General features: G+C 43.7%; 1 protein-coding gene across 1 annotated transcript; it reads right to left on the bottom strand.

The window, feature by feature from the left end:
• Nucleotides 1–1,350: 1,350 nt before the first annotated feature.
• On the bottom strand, nucleotides 1,351–15,637 carry LOC128143393 (cytokine receptor common subunit beta-like). The gene is given in 16 exon segments (XM_052790562.1): nucleotides 1,351–2,599; nucleotides 2,601–3,273; nucleotides 3,545–3,648; nucleotides 4,291–4,360; nucleotides 4,650–4,740; nucleotides 5,778–5,949; nucleotides 6,053–6,198; nucleotides 6,954–7,114; nucleotides 7,219–7,351; nucleotides 7,448–7,619; nucleotides 8,108–8,256; nucleotides 8,831–8,997; nucleotides 10,808–10,928; nucleotides 13,553–13,735; nucleotides 14,248–14,511; nucleotides 15,330–15,637. Coding segments are annotated over 14 exon segments (2,433 nt in total). The 5' UTR covers nucleotides 13,641–13,735; nucleotides 14,248–14,511; nucleotides 15,330–15,637; the 3' UTR covers nucleotides 1,351–2,413.
• Nucleotides 15,638–21,668: the final 6,031 nt, after the last annotated feature.

Genomic DNA, 21,668 nt, shown 5'->3' with positions numbered 1-21,668 from the left:
AGCTAGAGATCACAACAAAGCGGGAGCAAGTGAATTGACTTCAGTGGATTTCACTCTCAGGCACTGGGGTTGAAATACAATTGTGTCTTAAATTTAAAGATATTTAAAACACTTATCCATCAAGAGAGAATGGTGTTTTGAGGGTTAGGGATTACCTGTGGTGTTCCCCTTGGTAGTAGTAGAGCAAAGGAGCCATGGAGCAAGAAAGTTTAATAAACCCAAAATCCAAATGGTGTGTTCCTCAGGGTTCTCTTTGGGTTTTGTTTGCCACAGACTCCTCTCTGAGCATCTGAAATGTTGAGGGGGCAGTGTGGGACTGCGGACAGAACCGAGGCTTCAGGGGCTAAAGCTGCCAAGAGCAGCGACCCAGTATCAGGAGTGGGATACTGCACCTGTAAACAAGTAAGAGAAGTTTAAGAGCAACATCTCCGTACAGATGGACAGTGGAGTCTCTCAGCTCTGGGCAAAACAGGGGAGTGTGCTACATTACCAAGAAGCTTTCAGGTTCTATTTCTGATTTTAGTACACAGGTCTACCAGTGTTTATGCGGAGTTGCCATTTTCTCCCTTTTAATAAAATCCCTTTTCTTTTAAACCCTTGGATTCATTGTTCTAGAGCAGGAAAACTGATTATCCAAGCTCATTATGTGCCCAAGCAAAATCATTTTCTTTTCCTATAACCTGAGAGGCTTGAACTGAAATCAATTACCTATTTTTAGAAAGGAGCCCTAGCTAAATCTGGCTTCTTCCCCTGCCAATCACACCTATCAGGGGAATGAGAAGCAAGACTATCTAAATGCACGTACATGGGAATTATGGCCTGTCCCCTTTACCAAATACATCAATATAACTAAGAAAGGGGTATGGTCGCTTGAGATCTTTCACCACGTTGGACTAGAAGCTGGACAGGAGAGGTAGCATTTGTGGAAAGAAAATGGGATTATAATGGTGTCATTTTTCAAATTTTTGTCTTGGTTATCTAAGACCCCTACAACTCCAGCAGGCTTTGCTGAGTCTCAAAGCTGGCTACTTTCCTTTCCACAACAGCTTTCTTTAGTATTCTGAAGATCTGAGTGACCTCAATATTCTGTGCATTGTCTTCCTTGCCACTGATGGATCCACCATAATGTGCAGGATATCTGATCATTTTAATGGAGTTCCAAAATTTATTTACTTGGTGTGGTGGGTTGACCTTGGCTGGCTGCCAGGTGCCCACCAAGCTGCTATATCACTCCCCCTCCTCAGCTGGACAGGGGAAGAAAAAAGGCTGTGATGAAAGGCTGGTGAGTCGAGATAAGGACAGGGAAATCACTCAGCAATTACTGTCATGGGCAAAAAAGACTCAACTTGGGAAAATTAATTTAATTTATTGCCAATCAAAATCAGAGTAGGATAATGAGAGATAAAACCAAATCTTAAACCACCTTCTCCCACCCATCCCTTCTTCCCAGGCTCAGCTTCACTCTCAATTTCTCTACCCCATCCCCCTGAGTGGCTCAGGGGGATGGGGAATGGGGGTTGGGGTCAGTTCATCACATGTCGTCTCTGCCACTCCTTCCCCCTCACGCTCTTCCCCTGCTCCACCGTGGGATCCCCCCCACAGGAGACAGTTCTCCACGAACTTCTCCAACGTGGGTCCTTCCCACGGGCTGCAGTTCTTCACAAACTGCTCCAGTGTGGGTCCTTTCCATGGGCTGCAGTCCTTCAGGCACAGACTGCTCCAGTGTGGGTTCCCCACAGGGTCACAGGTCCTGCCAGAAGACCTGCTCCAGCGCGGGGTTCCCACGGGGTCACAGCCTCCTTCGGGCATATGCCTGCTCCGGCGTGGGGTCCTCACCTGGCTGCAGGTGGATATCTGCTCCACTGTGGACCTCCCTGGGCTGCAGGGGGACAGCCTGCCTCACCATGGTCTTCCCCATGGGCTGCAGCAGAATCTCTGCTCCGGCACCTGGAGCACCTTCTCCCGCTCCTTCTTCACTGACCTTGGTGTCTGCAGGGTTGTTGCTCTCTCCTATTCTCACTCCTCTCTCCCAGCTGCTGTTGTGCAGCAGTTTTTACCCTGTCTTAAATATGTTATCACGGAGGTGCTACCAACATTGCTGATAGGCTCAGCTTTGACCAGCAGCAGGTCCGTCTTGCAGCTAACTGGAACTGCTGCTGTTGGACATGGGGGAAGCTTCTGGCATCTTCTCACAGAAGCCACCCCTGTAGCCCCCCTGCTACAAAACACTTACCACGCAAGCCCAATAAACTTGGGGATCTTTCTGACCCATCTGCACATTCTTACTGGGTTTTAGGTTGGGGACATGGTAGCAATTGCCCATAGGGGAGTAAAACTCTTATGGTGCTGCCAGGATTAAATATGACTATCTAGTTCTCCAATACAGGTTCTTTGGGAAAAAAAATATTCCTTTTCAAAACATATCGAAGGACATTTTTGTGGGTTCTGAATGTCCATGGAGACCTAAAGGGACAGTAAGATAGTCTCCAAATGTATCCAGGTGCAATTCAGGAGAAGAGGCCAGTGCTTGACCTGAAACTGGGACCATGACACCAGTTTTCCCAGGAGAAAACTCATGGCAAGAGTGGTCACTGGGGGGGCTGCGGCTCCTGTGAGTCACAAGGTAACCCCCCAGCAGTGACAAGTGGTGGATGGTTGGAGTCGCCGGCTGATGGCAGTAACAGGCTCTCTGTGGTGATGTACTCCAAGGGGCACTGCTGAGGAGACGTGATGCAGCTAAGAGCCTTTGGAGATTTCTGCTCTTCTGTTCTCACGTTCGAGCCTTTCCCACAGGCTGGTGGGGCTGGTGAGACTTCTTCCTCATCGTCAAGGTGCTGCATCATTTCCTTCTGACCTGGGAGCTGGAAGGGCTGTGCAGGACCTGCTCCTGGCTGTTCTTGCCTTTGTGGAACCTGGGGACAGTCTTCCTTTGGGAGGGTCACATACTGAAGGGAAACTGATTTCTCCCGGACTCCCACAGGGTCCACTCCCAGGGTCGGATGCATTTCAGGCTGGGAGGATGCCACTGGGCTGTACAAGTATGGACCATTGAAAGCAAAGCAAGGGATTGCTGTCTGGGAAGCAACACTTGCATCAGCACTGTTTCTCCTCAAAACAGGAAAGGAATGACCAGCAATCTGACGTGAGCAGGCAACTGGGGCGTGCTCTGGCTCATTTAAAGCATGGTAGGAGTTCTGTAGGTCCAGTGCAACAGGGGAAACATCTGTCGTCTTAGCCTGCCCTTCGGGGGACTCTGCCAAAGTCTTCGTCTGCCTGAATGGGGGAAAGTTAAAAGTTGCTCCTGAGAGATATTATTGTGGTAAACGTTAACTATAAAACAAGCTTAGCTGAAAACACACATAGCTACACACAGGGTTAGAAAAAGTCTTTGTTGGAGAAGCAGGCTAACCCAGATATCCCTTCCTCAAAAGCAACTTGTATACACTTTTTTGTGACGGAACATTTGATTATATCCTGCCGTGACTTAGGGAGCTCTTTGAGAGACTATCATCCACAGTGTCACCGTAACGTGCTGTTCACTCACCTGTCCACAACTTGAAGGAAGCTAGCCTGCTCCATCTTCTCGGAAAGGTTGTATTTGTTGAAGTCCAGCTGGCTGCTTGTTGGCTGGTTTCCTAAGGGTACTTTCTGAAAAATGAAAAAGCAGACATGACAAAAGAGCAGTGTCTCACTGGCAGCAGAATCGAGAACCACACATTCCTCATGGACAAAGACAACCAGCAGGAGAGCTTACAGCATCTGGCAATAGGCATACAACTTCACTAATATGACTAGAAGATGTGTCCTGTTCTCCAGAAGATGGCTACTTCAAACCCATATTGCCCACCACTGACCTAACTACAAGTACTCAGCGAGCCAACTAGGAAAGATGCCCTTCTAGACTTGTTACTTACGAATAGGGAAGGACTCGTGGGAGATGTGATGGTAGTGGCTGTCTTGGCCACAGTGATCACAAAATGACTGAGTTTAAAATAAAGCTAAGGACACTAGATTATTTCAGTCAGTTAAAATTTTAAAGTACTGAAAATTTTCTAGCTTGATTTTAAATCACAGTGATGCTGACAAGATCAACACAAAGAAGTCTACTAGGATAAATTTAAGAACACAGTTATCTTGAATGTGACCAGAACTTCTCCTAAAAATAAGCCATAGACTAATGAAGATATCTGTTCATTGGGGACTAGGAGACAAGAAGAGCTCTTAAGATTACTGCAAGTCCTGAAACAGAGAGAGAAATAATGAACCCTTCAAGGTACAGTTCCCTCTTACCCCCAGGTAGCTCTGGATCAGGAGACTCTTGCCGGGGTTCGGAATCTTTGCCTCCCACATTTTCTTCTTCCTGCAACAACAACACAGACTTTGCAAGATTTGGTTCTCAACGTGGCTGCAACCGGGAAAGACTGCACCCCGTGCACCGTGCTGCTCTGCACAGTGAGGCACCACCGAGGCCCTGGCACGCCACCACCCAACTCCCACCCTTGCACAGACATGCACAAGGCTGCCCATTGCACACCAAGGCTCATCTCCACATAGACGTCTCTCTCATGGCGCACAAGAATTGCCTCAGCCTTTATGCCACCCACATGGCCAACACGCTGCTAAATCTCCTCATCACAATGCAAGCCTACCTGAGGAAATACTTATAGCTGCAATAACCAACTATTAGCAAAGTGATGATGAGAACTGGGAGCATCACTGGGAGAACCACTGGTGGCAGAACTGAAACAGAGAAAAAAGAAATAGGTATCCACCTGCAATACGGCTGCTTCCCATAACAGGTTTTTCACTCTTCATGCAAGCAGGTCAGCCAAACGTAGGTGGTGTGTCCAGGGATAGGATCCTGAGGCCTTCAGATTGTTGGGATACCCTCCAAAGTGGGACAGACCAAACGTGGCCTGAGCAGCTTACTGACCAAAGGAGTTCAGCGTTTCCTTTACTGATTCTTTTCCAATTTTTACTGACATCAAACAATTTATGCTAATAAAAAGATGGTTAGGTACCTTACTCCACCATCAACAATAGGCAAGTCTTCAGTCGTCTTAGGTCTGCCTTACTCTGTACAGTCCTGAAGAGATGGGCTCTCACAGAATTTCTACAAAAGAGCTTCCTCTGCTAATGGCCGTAACTGATCATCAACAACATACCAATTTCTTCCCAAGTACACTCACCAGAATTTGCCTACTGACTTACCGCTACAAGCTTCCTCAGCATAAATCATGTAAGATCATAGTACTTTGGGCACAAGACCGCATGATAGCAGACATTCTGCCTCTAAGTCCAGAAAGAGCAAGAACATGTAAACATTTTATCTCCAGTAGAATCTACTCTGTGTTTTATGCAACCCTGTAGTCACTCTGCAAATACAAAAGACTGATGGTTTATATTCTGCCTTCTTGCAGTCTCAGGCTCTTCAGTCACTGACAGCAGAATGGACTGCTGGAACCAGGAAACAAGAATGACTTTTGGGCAGGATCTTTGCTTGATTCCCGATGCGGAAAACTTTACGGTTGGTTGTACTCACCTTGTGAAGGGCAGTAGGAAAGAAGCTTAAAAGGTCATTCCTGCTCACCTCCTTCATCAGCATTGCTGCTGTACTTGCAAGGATGCAGACAGGACAGCTACCTTGTTAAGTGACCCAGCCTAGCTCGTGGCTGGACCTAACTTCAACCCCAGCTGAGAGAATGTATTTTTCTAGAGAGGCATTTCAGCCACTAACGGTCCACCAAACCTCACAGAAGCAGCCTGCATGAAAGTACCATTCTCAGTTTTCCAGGTGAACTCCTCACTCCATTCACTCCAAGGCCCATCATAATGAGGCATGTTCACCCTTGCACGCATTTTCCCCCTATATTCTGTAGATGGTGCCAGCATCTGCAGGGTGAAGATGAAGGGAGGTTCATCATTGTTGATATTTAACTTCTGGAGAGTCTGGGGAGAAGAAAGAAGCACAGATAATGGAGGTGAGAGGAACTGCCTTTCCCATTTGCCCAGGAAAGAGAAATCCAGGAGTCCTGCACTTCCTAAGACCTACCTTTTCATATTGGTCGGTTTTCCAGTACTCGACTTCGTATCTCTGTTTTATTAAGCCATATTCGAAAGTGTGTTTTATCCACCTCAGTTCATACTCTTGGTTCCCTGTCAGCGTTACTGACACATTTGCAGGTGGCAGCACCTTAACTGCAACACACAGAATGTCTCACAGTCCTTATTAACATACTGGTCCAGCACTCCCTTTCACCACTGTGAATAGTTGCCAGAGACTGAAAACAATGTTGTTTTATGCAATGTAAGAAGTCTCAGCTTTTTAACAGTTCTTAATTCTCTACATCTTCATTTTCTAGTCAAATACAATAAACCAGTAGACCGTTAAAGAACAGAAAATCCACATCCATTAATATTGACAGCACTCCCTGTGTACAGAAAAGCAGTAAAGCAATATTTGAAACATCTGTACTGGTCCACAACACTTGCAGAGATTTTCAGCTCTCTTGGAGCTACTGCCTGATATTTTCAACCACGGCAGGAGCTCTCCCAGCTTTAGTCTGTGAAATGTAGCACCAGTACCTCCAGACACATGCGGGCAGAGACGATCCAGCTGGCACCCCTTACTCAGCAGAGGAGTCCTACCTCATCCAGTGCTCCAGGGGCCACTGCCCAGGAGCTCTGGGTCACAACCCGAGTTTCTACACAGCAGCTTCCACCGCCGCCTCTTCCCTCAGAGCAACAAGTGCCACTGAGGAACTCCACACCTACAGGCCACCTCTCCCAGACCTCTGACCTGACACAGTGTCCGGTTCCTGTCTTCATCAGTCCCGCTCTCTTCCTCTTCCTACCCGCTTTTCCTCATCACCACTGCCCTCAGCCCCACTTACCCAGCCAGGCATCTGTCCAAGAAACAACCAGGAGAAGCAAGAAACAACACAGCAACTCACTGTTCTTGTAGGCTTCAATCAGTTTCTCCTCTGTCTTGGCCCGGACAGACACATGGTACTGGCTCTGACTGCTGAAGTTGCTGACCGGGATCTCACAGCTCTGGACTACATACAGGACATGGGGCAAAGCCTTCTCGAGCACAGGAGAGCACTCCTCTTCTCTGAGGGGAAAAAAAGAGCTTGAGCTGACATCAGGGGGGGAATGGGACAGAGCAGAAACTCCACGGGAGAGGCACAGGGACGCTGCCATGGGCAGAGCACGTACGCTGATGATGGAGTGGCCCTGAAGAACAAGCCAAAGAGGACAGAGGTCGTAATTGCTTTCTTCACTTCCCAGCTGCACGTCAAACGGTCTGCACCATTGAAGAGGCAGCAAAGGTTCCTGGGCTGAAGGCCACCTTCAGAGAAGATGAGAGCACACTAAGTGACAGCAAAGGTCTCGCTTCTCAGCCAGCGTTTCCACCCCTGCACAGCCTCGCTCCATCCCACACTACCTTCAGGGGTCTCCCACGATGCCTCTGTGCTCCACTCGCTGTACTGCCCGGAGAAGCCACTGGCCCACCCCGGTCTGGCTCGCACACGGGCAACGTAGCTGCTCCCTGGGACAAGGTCCTCGCGGCTGAGATGGCAACGTGTGGTGTTGGAGAACAAGAGTGAGGCAGCTTTCTGGTGTTTGGAAAAAGGAGGGAGAGCAGGGAGGGAGGAAATTGGGGAGTTGGGGATATGTATGCTTAAAAATTAAAAAAAAAAAAAAAAAAAAAAAGGTGCATCCTCGTGGAAGGGGAAGCAACTTCAAATGTATATCGTCATCTTCCCACATGAACCCACAGGCTCCTGTTGGAACAGGATTTCATTCCATTTGGGAGAGATTCAGGGGAAAAATCAATTCCAACTCAAAACCCAAGTGCAGTGGGGTTTTCTTCAGTGAAGAATAGATTTTTGCATTCAGTTCAGGACAAATGGTATTTGACTGGGCAAGTCACTTGCAAACAGAAAGAGACCCCCTTCCGCCTGACCTGAAACAACATTTGCTGTACCTCCTCAGAGTGCCTGAGAACGGAAAGGCCATTCATTTGCTCAACTTTTACCACAGGCTCTCAACCTCCCAAAAGGGTGCAGCCCAAATCAGCAGAGCCCGGCTCCTCCGCTCTTACCTCCCATGACTCCCACTCCCGCTTGTAAGTGACTTCATACTCCAGGGCATTGCCCAGCCCTTGGCTTCCATCAGCTGCTTCCCAGGTCAGCAAGAAGTCTCCTGATCCCATCAAGCTGACTGAGAGGTTTTGAGGTGGGAGGGTCTGAACTGGAAGGTGAAGGTGCAACCCATGAGATGAGATAGTGAGGACAGAGACATGAAGAAGGGAAGAAAATGCCTAGCTGATGTTCTCTGACAAATTCTGGTTATTTAACAATTTCCCTGGGTTGCTACAAGTAATCCATGATTCTTTTGCACCAGAAAATGCAAACTCTACCAGACCTGGTAAATATAGTTATGAACAGAAGAGGACGAAGGGAGAGCAGTGCTGTTGTGCAGCTTTATAGCAACTTTGTGAAAGAATATGCTGTAATGAATGGTGCTGAAACAGAACGGTTTTTTGGTATCTTCCCCCAATCACAATCAAGACACTGATTAGCTGGCAGGTCTACCCCCATTTTTTCCATTGTAACCATTGAAGGTAGACTCATTTTTGTCTCTCTTGAATGCACTGAGTTTGAAGGTGGTAGTATGGCCTTATAGCCTTTTAACTGCACTCTTGCTTACATTTCAGGTTAAGGGCTGACCTAAGTATCTTTTTAGGATTAAATATTCAATACATTAATCTGAAAAACTTTTAAATACTCGAGAATATAAACAAGACTTAATGCTTCATCTTTACCATTCTGAAACAAGTAGACATTTAGCTCTGCCTGCATTGTCAGGTCAAATTTGAAGGTGTAATATTCTCCACCATGTCCATGGTTGTGACACACCCAATGCATTGTGAAGTTCTGGCAGTCAGTGTGGTTTTCACCTTTGTGGGACCTGCAGGTCATTTCTTTTTTCCTGGTTACACAGAAAAAAAACCATGACTATCTGAATAGGATGCTGCTAGATGGCCCAAAGGGTGGTTTCCAAAACCTTCCCCACATGCCATTTTATTCTAAATCAATGTTTATCACTGCATTATGTTGGCACACTCCTGTAGTTCATTAAGTGACATGGATAAATTCTCTATATCAAGCACATCTGCTTTATTCTCTCTTCCTTTCCTCAAAGGAAGATGTACTCACAATAACTATCTTGGTTTGGTAGGTGTCTGGGCCCTGAGCACAACTGCTTTCACACACCCCCTGCAAGGGGTTTGGCTACCCATGCTCAAGGCTGTCTTAGCTGGAATCAGCCTGACTGAGGGTTTCCCCACCTTCATTCAGAAGCTGCTTTTAATCGCAGGCCCTTGCCTTTGGTCCTTGCCTGAGCTATGACGCAGCTGTATCTGTGCCTGGTGATACATGTTGCTGATTGTGATCCATGGAATTGACTTCCTAACTTGACCGTAAGCTTGGCTACTGCATAGGGACTTCCTTGGGGATCTGGACCGATGGCTGATCCTGGTCACTCTCACTGTTCTGCTTTTCTTGTTAACTGTGGGATTACACTATTGTCAATGAGGTCAATGCCTTGCTGTCACTCTCAGCTCCTAGCTCACCTTCCCTTAGCAAGCAAAGCTTGTTGCTTCCATAACAGTAGGTTTGGCAGTTTACATGTGTACATATGTCTGTTATACTAAGCTTATGCTAGAGAAGTCAAAGAAGGTAAGCCAAAAAAATGCAGCTAGCAGTTGCGACAGAAGTTTTGTGAGGACTATGCTACTGCAGTCCTCCTACAAAAAAAATTTCCTTCCATGCAGACTGTGGAGTCCTGTGTGCCACAGGAACACTTCTGTGGTTTGTAGACTTCAATCCACAGCAAACTGCTAATATTTGGAATGTGATTCAATACTCTAGGGACTGTAAGGGGCACCTTCTCCATTGACTTCAACAGCTGTCAGGTCAAGTTATGAGTGAATCCTACAGCTCTTTCTCAAAAATAAAACCAAGATAACTTCTTCCTATTCTTATTTCACATTTTCTTCCCATCCTCCAATCTCTCTGCTGTTTATCCCTTCATCTCCTGCTTCTACTATTATTCTTTTTCTCCTTCCCCTATCTGCTGTTTACCCCTCCATCTCCTGCTTCCACTATTATTCTTTTCTCCTTCCCCTATTTCTTCCTTCTTCTCTGTCCCCTTCTCTCCCTCATACTCTCCATTTTGACTGTTCTTTTCTTCTGTTGTTTTCTTCTTGAAAGGAAGCAGACGTAGCAAAAAGATAGTGCAAGGCAGCCTCAGTATCTCCGAGAGGAAACCCAATGAGTCTAACAAACATGTACAACTTCTGTTTTTCTCACAGTTTGTTCTGCAGAAATTATTTCAACATAGCTATGCTTTTACTGGCATAAGGAAGAAGAAGCCTTCTTTGCCATTCTTATTAGTTATTATCACCACTGCATCTAGTGTAACACATTCTTCTCTGCTTGGGTGCAATAATTAACATGTCCTGCCATATTTTGTGTGTGTGCTCTCACAGCAAAAGCAGGGGACAGTGATTGAAAAGATAATGAAAACAACTTGATTAGCATCCTCTGCTTCCTGTTCTTCCTCATCCTGTACAGATCCAGCTTTCTTCCTAGCCTGGACATAACACTGGTGTCTGCAAGCTGGATACTATGGTGGCTGCAAGCCCAGTCCACTGTCCTTTTGCCCAGCTCCATCTCTCAGGTTCAGCAGCCAAGCCCTTTTAGACCCTTCACAGAACACCAGCCAGGCACGCGCTTACTTTTCACAGCAGTTCAGAGTCACATTCACGAATTGATGAGCCTCTGAACACTCCATCCATGTGCAAGTTGTAAGAGATATGTAGTCGCCATAACACTGTAGGGTCTGCATTGGGATGCTCTCTGAAAAGAGGAAACAATCAGAAGATGGATGGGGCTAAAGAAGGTAGTGGGAAACGGTAAAACGAACACAAGCTCTGCTACTGTACTGGAGAAGGCAGAAACAGAGAAGTGAAGAGCTGGGTGATGAGATCTGCTGGGAATATCCCCACTGTTGTTCAGCTCATACCGCATGGATTTCACAAATAAAATTTGGCTCTTCATGGGAAAGCCTGAAGGCAAGAAGTCTCCACCTGCTGCTCTTAGAGTAGGCTGGACTGTCATTAGTTGCCATTCATCAGAATTTTAGCGTAAGTCTTAGGACTGAGAAAGCCTCAACTTTTTGACTCTGCTTGTTTGTAAATCAAACTGGTCATGCAAGAAAAGTGAGATTCTAGTCTACAACCTGTGAAGAAAAGCTGGAATTGTTTTATAATAGGTAAAATTAATTTTCAAGAAATATCCTAATTCAAAAGATAAGTCCAAAGGGTTAAGCTTGGTCTTTTTAAGCCTCATTGGACTTCATGCCTTTGAAGCAAAAGGGCCTCATAACACTGGCTAAAACCTCAAACATATCTTACCCCTTCTGTTCCCCACCCCCCAGACAGGAATCACAGCCATTCTGATAAAGTGATCTAAGACTTCAAATTGTACCTCTGTTTCTCTTCCTGAACTGCAGAGGCCTGATGCTCCATGAAACTCCAACACAGATGGAAAGCTGGTCAAGCAAGTGTGAGTATAACACAGAAAGCCTAAAAGAGCAGCTCTCCCCAGTGAGAAGCCTGTTGTCTCCTATGAATGACCTTTCGATATTCCCAGTTGGAGGAAATGAGAGTACCAAGACCAACTGGGCAATGCTGAATGGGGATTTATTTAGCTGAGCACTCACATCAGCATCAGTGTCCTAGAATCTGCGTAATTCTGAGTCCTGGTAAATCTCTGCATAGCTTTGCAATAAACAAGGGTCCAAGCTGAATGGGAGGACCCCCAGGACCTAGGCAGGGTAGTTTTGACTTTTGTACCCCTTAACAACAGAAAGAATCTGGGAGACATAAACAGCTTCTAAGAACATAATTATAGTTTTTAGAAAAGCCAAACAAATGCTTTCACCAATTCACTGCTCTTCTAGCAGTCAAGAGATGTCTTGGTAGAAAGGCAGTAAGTGCAAGATATGAGTGATTTATTGTTTATCACAAAAAAACAGATGCCTCATTAAGAAGGACATTCAGTTTTGCCTTTGTGGGTTGTTGTCGTGGTGGTGAATACTTTCATGTGCCCACTGAATAAGCCCAGTTGCCTTAGCAAAAGTTATGCATCTAGGAAGTCATATGCAAAAGTGAGAGACACCCACTCTGGTTAGCTACAATGACATTTAAGTCACAGAAAGAAGAAAGCTTTCTGACAAGGAAAACATATTTCAAAAATCTAGCTGCTGAAAAATTTATGTCCCTCTATCAGTAAACAAACATATCTCATAGGTGGATTTGCAGAGAACCTGCTTTTCCTTTTTCTTTTGTGAAAAACCCATGTGCAAGGAGGAGCTGTGCCTGTGTTGAGGAAAGGTCACTGTTAACCTGGGAACATGAATGTGCCCTTCCCTGAGAATTCAAACTCCAAGAACAGGTGCTAGAGTTGCCTCTGCTGTGATGGGAACTACTGACCCAGGCTCAGCTTGGTTGAGAGCTCTGTTTTTCAGAAACAGCAGCCAAGAGATGGCAAGAAATGATTTTGTTATTCCTAGCAGCCCTAGGGCAGCTGATGCCTAATCTTGCAAGAAACACCTGTGCCCAAGTCAAGTCACTTTCAGGTCCAAAAAGTGAAATATGCTGCAAAGACAAGGTTGTTGCAGTCGTCGTGGGGTTATTGCTTGAGAGACCACAGAGTCTGTGGCATTCAGTACTGCAAATCACACGTTAGGCAATGGAGCATAATCCTCCCAAGTGCCAGAGATACGTGTCTATCTCTGGAAAGTTAGATGTGCAACGGGTACATTTTTCAATACCTTTTATTTCAATACCTTTAATTCAATACCTCAGAGCCTCCAACACTTATGAGTAATGACCCAGTTTCTCACTTGCACAGGTGCTGTGCCTCTGCTCTGCCAGCTGTGTTACCAGCCAAGACTCAGCTCCCTGTCTCTTAGGAAACAGTCAGCCCTCACTCTAAAGAAAAAGAGAGTATCAGTTGGAGGCAGGACAAGTCAACAGACATAACGGAGACACCTATTGCGGAGGAAAAAAGGCAGGTTGGTAAAAAAGTTTTCTTTTGGTATAAACCAAAATGATATCTAACAATGGGACAGGCAAAGTCAGAGCTCATACTGGTAATAGTCAGGCCTACTCAGATGTGAAACTTCATGACAAGTCAATTTAAGTAAATAGACTAAGAGACTGTGAACATTGTCTAGCCCATGAAGTTTGGGGTCTTGCCTAAATACCATTCACAACTCTCCCATTGACATACAACTGGAGTTTTTGGTATAGCCCTGGTAACTACATATGTGTACGCTCACAGAGTGTCCTTCTCTTTCTGTCACCAAGATGAAAGTAGAAAATAAAGGGAGGATGGAGAAATATCAGGCTAAAAGAAAAGGAACAATAATAGAAAAGAAAGGAGGAAAAAATAGAGGCAAAGAGTCTGAAACTCACCTCGAATAGTTCCAACCCCCAAAACCAAGCATGGAGCCAGAAGAAGACTGATGAACTCTCTCATCTTCACACCTTTGCATGCAAGCATGATCTTACATCAGCAACAACTCCCTGCATCACTGGCTGTTCTTCCTCAAATGCATGCAACAGCCACTGTTCTTCCTTCTTTGTCACTGGTTGTAGCTGAAAGCAAAACTCATGTGGTTAGCTGGGCGGGTCTTGGGCCTTCTGTTGGCCCCAAACTACTTCTTCCACCAACACTGACATGATCTCTCAGAGTAGCTTCATATGAAGGTAATTTATTAATGGGAAAACTTTCTGCCTCCTCGTCAGAGGACAAGAACAAAGCTTGCTGTTTGAAACTAATGGATTTTCTACCTCCTTCCTTCAACTTGAGAAGAAACAAGCCCTAAGTTACAAGAAGGAATCAATTATCCATGTTGATTCACCTATCTGATCCATACAAAGTATACCCTGCTGTTCCACTGAACCGTGAACCTGTCCAAAAAGAAACACTTCCTTGCCTCTCTTACCACTCCTACTCACAAAATTGTACTTCTGGTCAACTGAGAGAACCAGTCCTCCTATTTCTTCACCTTCAGATCTGATTCACAGGGCTTTTAAGTCCTTGTTTGTTTGCGGAGAGAGGGATCCTTGCCAATTCCTTCCCCACAGTAACAACACATTTGCCTTACCTGAATGCTGAATGGTCTTCAAGGCAGGTGCTTCACAGCAAGCGGTTAGCTGACTTTCTCATTTATCACTCACATGGAATCGGTGCAAATGCAACTGCCAGCGGGACACCCACAGCTGTACCCCTTCAGAGGAGCCTGAGCTCTACCTCCCTTTCAGTTGTGCTGTTGTAGTCTTCAGCACGAGAGGCATGTTTGTTTTGTTCTCTCTGACATTCCTCTTTACAGCAGAGGTCCAGCAACTAGGTTCCTGATCTATATCTATATCTAAGAGGAAGAGGGAAGGAAGTACTTTGTTATATTTTGCTTAAACAATTTCCAAGAAATGTGACTAATTTTTCCACAAAGAAGATGTAATCATGTCTTAACAGAGGCTGAAATTTGCTGCTTGCTTTCTTTTCTGTTTATCTGCACTCAAAACCTGTCCTTTAAATCATCATTCTCCTTGTGTGCATTGTTTTCTGAAAGGAAAACTAGTTGCCATAAAGTTAAATGGTCATTAAATAAAACATTCATTTACATTGTGAGTGTTGTCTTAAAGACAGTCTCCGTCCAAACAGTAGCACTAGAATTGTGGATTCTACTTAAACCAAATCCACATTGTTAAGGGATTAAAATTCAAGCCACTCTCTGATTACATATTTTAATTTAAGTGATAATATCACTCCGCATCAGTAGAAGTGAGGAAAATACACTCAAATGGAGACAGTGTAATTTAACATATATTTAGATCTTCTTTTTAATTTTAGGAAAAAAAGGAAGGGGAGTGGTGGCATCTAAAGAAGTGAGAGGCGGTGAAATTTCTTACGCTTTCTCTAACCTAACCTGCAGTCTCTGTGAAGAGACTACTATAGTTTTGGGCAGTACCTTTATCACTTAAAAGTACCAGACTTCAGCCAACTTTGGATTACATCCTCCACAGCATACACAGTTTCTTAGAAATCAGTGGCAGCTGGAAGTACATTAGAAAAATTTTTGAAAAGCTAAAAGCAAAGCAGAGTAAGCCAAAGCGAGGAAGAATAAGGGAAAGCTACTTCACAAGTATTTTCAGGATATGCTATGAAAGTGAACATTGCACACAGTACATGGAGTTGAGCTTGAGAATGGAGGCTTTTTGTCTTCACAGTCCCCAAAGGGTACACACACACTCTCCTTCTCTTCATGCATCTTTCACAGATAAGACAGACATGTAAGCTTATCCCTTCAGTTTCTTCTGAACAGGCAGAATTATCCCACTTACAGACCTGAAGAAAAATGAGGACTGGGAGTGAATACCCATGCACTATGTCTCTTGAAACTTCAGTCATTCATAAGTAATCGCTTTTTCTTCTTTTCATGCTTGTTAAGCACATTCACACTCTGTGTGATTCCAAGCAATACTCTGTTACTCCTCTCACTTAATTTACTCCAATTAGGTTTCAGCATCCCTAGGCACAAAGGATCTACCTATCAGATGGAGTGCTTCTGCAATAGAGCAATGCTTGGTGAATGTGAGATTAAAGTTCCTTTGGATGGAACGGAGGCGTGCCTCTTCAGCAAAGCTGCTACAGTAACTTGAGCTTGCATGGAGTGTGACCGGAGCAGTGATAGCAAATTCACCATGCTAGTCTGACAGCAGAGTCTGACACCATCAGTTACCTTGTTAGTTTGCACAGAAATCACTGTGCCAAGACATACCTATGCTACAAAGGTCTGAAGAGCTTTGGCTTCGGAAAGTTAAAAGGGAACTTCCTCTATATAATCAGGTTGTGAAGTGATGCCTTTCTTTTTAAAGGCCTGACAAAGGGAGCTAACTGGCATCTTAATTCCCCATCTAAAGTGAAATCCAGTACCAACCTTTAGCAGCAACTTAGGGTAGAGGTTCAAGAAAATTATTCTGATACAAAGACCAGGTAGGAGGGATGAGTCTAAATCCCTGGGTTTCTCCTGCTCTGTTTACTGAGCCATAGTGAAAGCAACTTTCATGGGTATATATAAAAAGCAGTGAGCAGATTGCCATAAATTCATTGGTAATCTCTTCAGGAATACTGGGATGGGCTCTTTGACCAGAAAGACTTTAATTAATCCTTTCAGAAAACACAGAATCGTGAATTGACATGACAGCAAAAGGCCATTTGTTAGTCAGTTAAAACCTTTTATCCCAAAGCGAGATATAACTTGACTGAATGGATGGACAAGTCAAGCCTTTCAACTCCAAGACAGGGCATGAGGATGAAGCCAAATCATCCTTTAGACACTGTGTGGGTCTTGTCATATCTATATAGGCCATCCCTAGCCTCTCTTGCACTCAGTGGAAGTTCTGTCCAGCATGCGATGTCACAGATTGATATCACAGTAGCCAGGTACCCCTGAGTGGGCCAAGTGGACCTCATCTACTGGATCTGGTCTTCACCCCCAGGAGGACGTCACCTCCCAAAAAGTGCTCCTGAGTGACATGAACACTAGCCAACACTGTGCCATGAGTTACTCAACAGGTACCACATGCAGCAAAGGCTGATAGGTGTCTTAAGTAGGATGGCATCCCTTCAGGAGCACAAAAAGGAAAATATCTCCATTTCTAATAAAATTAAGATCATGACCAAGTAAATAAAAACATGGACAAACATTTTATTAGAAAAGATGCATGCAGTTGAAAAGATGGCACATACCACGAGGAATCTAGACATTCTCTTAGTAAGTGCTAAGAAAGACTCAATGGTTATTGCGATATGCACACCACCAACAAAGAAACAGCAGGTGAGAGGTCCTGAAAGCAAAGTTTAAACCAGGAGGCTAGAAATGCGGTCCTACATAGTAGCATTCTTCAGTGGTCCTGGTTATATACTCTGTGTCAGATAACAGAGGCTCAGTGCATGAGTGATTAAACTGTGTAGGGAAAAGGGGATTATTAGTATCTGGTAAATTTTTGAAGCAGATTAAGTTTATATAAGATGGGTTCCACCTAATCAAAACAGAATCAGTGCTGCTGACATTTAAGATTAAAAATGCTATGAGGCAATTTTAAAATGAAAACCAAGGAAATCATGCCAGATGTGGAAAGTAAATTGTTCAAGATTGATACATCTGCATGGTCTGAAATCACAGAAAGCCTATGACTTAGAAAAATGGATAGAATATAAGGTAAGAAAAAACCAAAGAAAAACAATAACCCAGGTAAGCAAAACATATAAAACTATGCAACTAAATCAAGACAAATGCCCAAATATGTCTACACAAATACTTTGCTTTTAAAATACGGTTTAAACAGCAGAACCATTGCCAAATGCCTTTAAAAAAAAAATAGGCATTATGGAAGTTTGATGAAGATATTCAGTGGAACACTAATACATTTTGTACACGAAGAGTAGTTTGCATTTACACATTAATGCTAAAGAAAGTATGGTGTCAAACAGAGTATGTGTCAACAGTTGTGTTGTACTGCAGAATTTCAATGGCTGCAGAATTTCATTCCATGCTAAAAGGAACGGTATGCTGTTAGTGCTGTGCTATGCTATCAATCACCTGAGCAGAAGGAGGTGAGTGAAATGCTAGAGACAACCAGAGACCCTGAAGGGCAGACAAGCAGTAACAACAGGACAGTCCAATCATACTAGACTAGGTAAACATCACAGTGAACCGTGACGAGGCTATGTCTCCACTGGAAGACTAAGCCAGGACAAGGCAAAGGTCTGAGCTCTGGAATGAGATCATAGACTCCACCCATGTTGGCGAATGCTTTGACATGGCCTTTGTCTATGTCAATGAGCAAGCCAGGGACAGTTTCCAATATGCAGTGTGGAAAAGGCCACCTTCTACTGTTGGGGAAAGAGCTTGGATACACAAATCTTCCATGACTGCACCACGTCAATTGCTCTTACAGCCCGAAATGGACCTTGGCCTACTTTATTTGCTAGTATGGATCTAGTCACAGATTCTACTTTTTTAGCCACTATAAATGATTGCTTCTTGGAGCTATTTGTGAAAGCACTCAAGAGAAAGAAACAAACTGATTTAGTCCTGAATAATATACAAGACCTAGTACAAGTTGAAACAACAAAAGACACAAGTTTACTACAATAATGTTTTAAGGGCATACATAAAAATAACAAGACTGGCAAAATAACCTCAAGAAGCTGTTAAAGGGGTCAAATGTTTGCAATGCCAAAGGGGCTGTTTAAAGAATCATTTAAAAATTTAAAAGCAAACTTAGGCCTTTTGTAAGTCTACCCATGCTATAAAGGTAGGGTTATTGTAGCCTTAATGTTCTGAAACAGTAAATGAGGCAAGACATACAGAGAAAAATGATAACTTATAATGATCTTTTCCAACTAAATCTTTCAGTTTAATAAAACATAATTACTTTTCTCACAAGCCTTGCATAACCTACATTCTTACTCAATTGCTTTAATGTAATAAAATCTTTAAAGGAACTTAAAAATTCAATTGCCGAACAAGTAATTGTAGTAAAAAATCAAAGGCTTTAACAGCCCTCAGTATCAGAGAAAAAAGTACCAAATGCAAGTTTTTGAGGAGTACTCAGAGAAGAATCCAGGGAACTACTGACCAATCAGGCTGGCTTTTGTGCAGGATGGGTGATACAAACTATAATGAAAAATAGGAATAGTAGAGGGAAATGTTCTGGTGAAGAGTTAACATAGCTTTTGTAGAGAGTAATCATGCCTCATAAAACTACTAGAGTTCTTGGAAGAACTCCAGAGGAAGATACAGGGTTTTCCAATAAGTGTATTATACCTAGATGTCTGAAAAGCTTGATGAAGTCCCTCAAAAATGTGGTTCCAAGAAACTAAGAGATAAAAGGAAGGTGGTCATGTAGATTGAAGTCAGTTAAAGACAGAAAACAAATGAGACAAATTAATGGTTAGTTTTCATATTGGAGGAAAGCTTTAAGTGAGCTCTCCCAGAAATTTATAATCTTCAACATAATTTGAAATTATCTGGCAGACTGAGTGATCAGAGATCTCTCACCTGAGAGATCTGGGTGATTGAGAAAGACAAAATTTTATCTAGGGTACTCCAATCTAACAATGGTGGAAAAAGTTAAGTTATTAGGTTTAAATGGGGTATGAAATTAGAATCAAAGAACCATAGATTCATAGAATGGTTTGGGTTGGAAGGGTCCAAACCCCCTGCCATGGGCAGGGACACCTTTCACTAGATCAGCTTGCTCAAAGCCCTCTCCAACCTGACTTTAAACACTTCCAATGATGGGACATCCACAGCTTCTCTGGGCAACCAGTTTCCGTGTCTCGCCAGCCTCATTGTAAAAAATTTCTTCCTTATGTCCAATCTAAATCTATCCTCTTTCACTTTAAGACCATTGCCCCTTGTCCTGTTACTACAGGCCTTGGTAAAAAGTCTTTCTCCATCTTTCTTATAAGCCCCCTTTATATATTGAAAGGCTGCAGTAAGGTGTCCCCGGAGCCTTCTCTTCTCCAGGCTGAACAACCCCAACTCTCTCAGCCTATCTTCATAGCAGAGGTGCTCCAGCCCTCTGATCATCTTCATGACCCTCCTCTGGACTTACTCCAACAGGTCCATGTCCTTCTTGTACTGGGGACCCCAGAGCTGGATGCAGAACTCCAGGTGGGATCTCATGAGAGTGGAGCAGAGAGGCAGAATCACCTCCCTCGACCTGCTGGTCATGCTTCTTTTGATGCAGCCCAGGATACAATTGGCTTTCTGGGCTGTGAGCGCACATTGCTGGCTCGTATCTAATTTTTCATCCAGCATTAACTCCAAGTCCTTCTCTGCAGGGCTGCTCTCAATCAATTAATCAATTCAGTGTTAATAAACACATAGAAATTCATGTGACAAAAAAAACCAATTCTAACTATACAACAAGATCAAAGAACCTGTGAGAGCAGACAAATAATAATAGTAATGGCAGAGTCCAATTATCACAGACTGGCTAAGTAACGTGTTTCTTGAATACCATATTCAGTTCTTGTCATCTCATTTCAGAAGGAGTACTGTAGAATACTCTGTAGAAACAAAGTACAGAAGTGTTTTCAGAAATATGGGATCTATAGGAAGAAAGACTAATTGCTATGGAATTCTTCAGTTTGGAAAAAGAAACAACCGAGAGATGAGTTGACAGAAGTTTGTAACACCTCAAACGGGAGATGGTGAATAAGGAATGATGCTTAATCAATTCTCCTAGAACAAGAACAAAGGAGCAACTTACCATGCAACTAGCACAAAATTAGTCCGGGAAAATGTGGGCATTTTTTTGTTTGAATGTTTTTATTTATAAACAAATTGATTAATGCTTTACTATCAGACATTATGAAGCCAAAAAATAAAGCGGTTTTAGAAAGGGCTTAGTTGAATCTCTAAGGCCAGAACTGTTAAGTACATATTATCTACAGCAGCTTAGATGTAACCTCCAACTCAGGAAGGCTCTGGACCAGATACCAGGTAAATATATCAGTTAAGGATTTAATTATTTACTGTACACTTTTCCATGTTTACTACACTGTGGCTTTAAGCATCCACTGCAAATATTGGCAGAGACACAACACTGGGCAAGATGGAATGACTGTTTAGACCCAATGTGCTAGTCTTATGTTCCTATATTATAGTCTCTGCTGCAAGTAGAAGGGAAGAAAAGGGTGTCTTTAGATGCTGAAACGGCATCACGAATCCATCATGAATCTGCAGTGAATGAAATAAACTTGAAAATGTGCATCAACATCCTATGTACCTCCGAATGCAGCAGGACAAACAGATTAGAAGTACACTGCAAGGCTATAGCAGATGGAAAAGTACTCATCTGAAAAGTTTGCAATGTATGTACATGCTGTGAACAAGGAGCTGGAAATTTTTTTAAAAGAGAACAGGAAAAGCCATCCAATTGTTTCAGAAAGCTTTACATCTACTTTTCTAGACAAAGAAATTAGCCTTCAACAACGAGGACCATATGCTCCTCTAACAACAAACTGGAAAGGACACGATGAATCTACAAAGCTTGTGATCTAAAGCTGGCTTACGTTGAGTAAGTTTGCAGAGGAGTCTGGGTCCACCCACCTAACGCCATGGTGAAACATCCGTCATGTAATATGAAGAGTTGTTAGGAACAAGGTTGGAGCATACGGAATCCCGGCAGCCACTTGGAAGGACTTAAAAAGGGCCACCAAAATAGGCACGAAGTCATTGTGCTACTTATTCCCCACATACAGAACATGACGTGTGGGGTTTCTTGTCATGGCAATTTCAGCTCTGTAGTGAGAGCAGAGGGAGCATGTCGGGAGTGAGGAGAAGAGGCAGAGATCATTCATTGGAGTTGTATGGGAATAAGATTGTGTGTACAGATGTGTTTGACTTAATGAACAAGAAACTACACAGGGACTGGCAGGATGGGTTGGGTTTGTTTTCCATTACCTTGCAGAGATGCAGGATTCTCAGAAATTCTCTAGCTATTGTTC

The sequence above is a fragment of the Harpia harpyja genome, chromosome 6, assembly GCF_026419915.1.
Source record: "Harpia harpyja isolate bHarHar1 chromosome 6, bHarHar1 primary haplotype, whole genome shotgun sequence".
Taxonomy (NCBI): domain Eukaryota; kingdom Metazoa; phylum Chordata; class Aves; order Accipitriformes; family Accipitridae; genus Harpia; species Harpia harpyja.
Note: the sequence above shows the minus strand (reverse complement) of the source record. Positions and strands in the feature narration are given on the sequence as shown.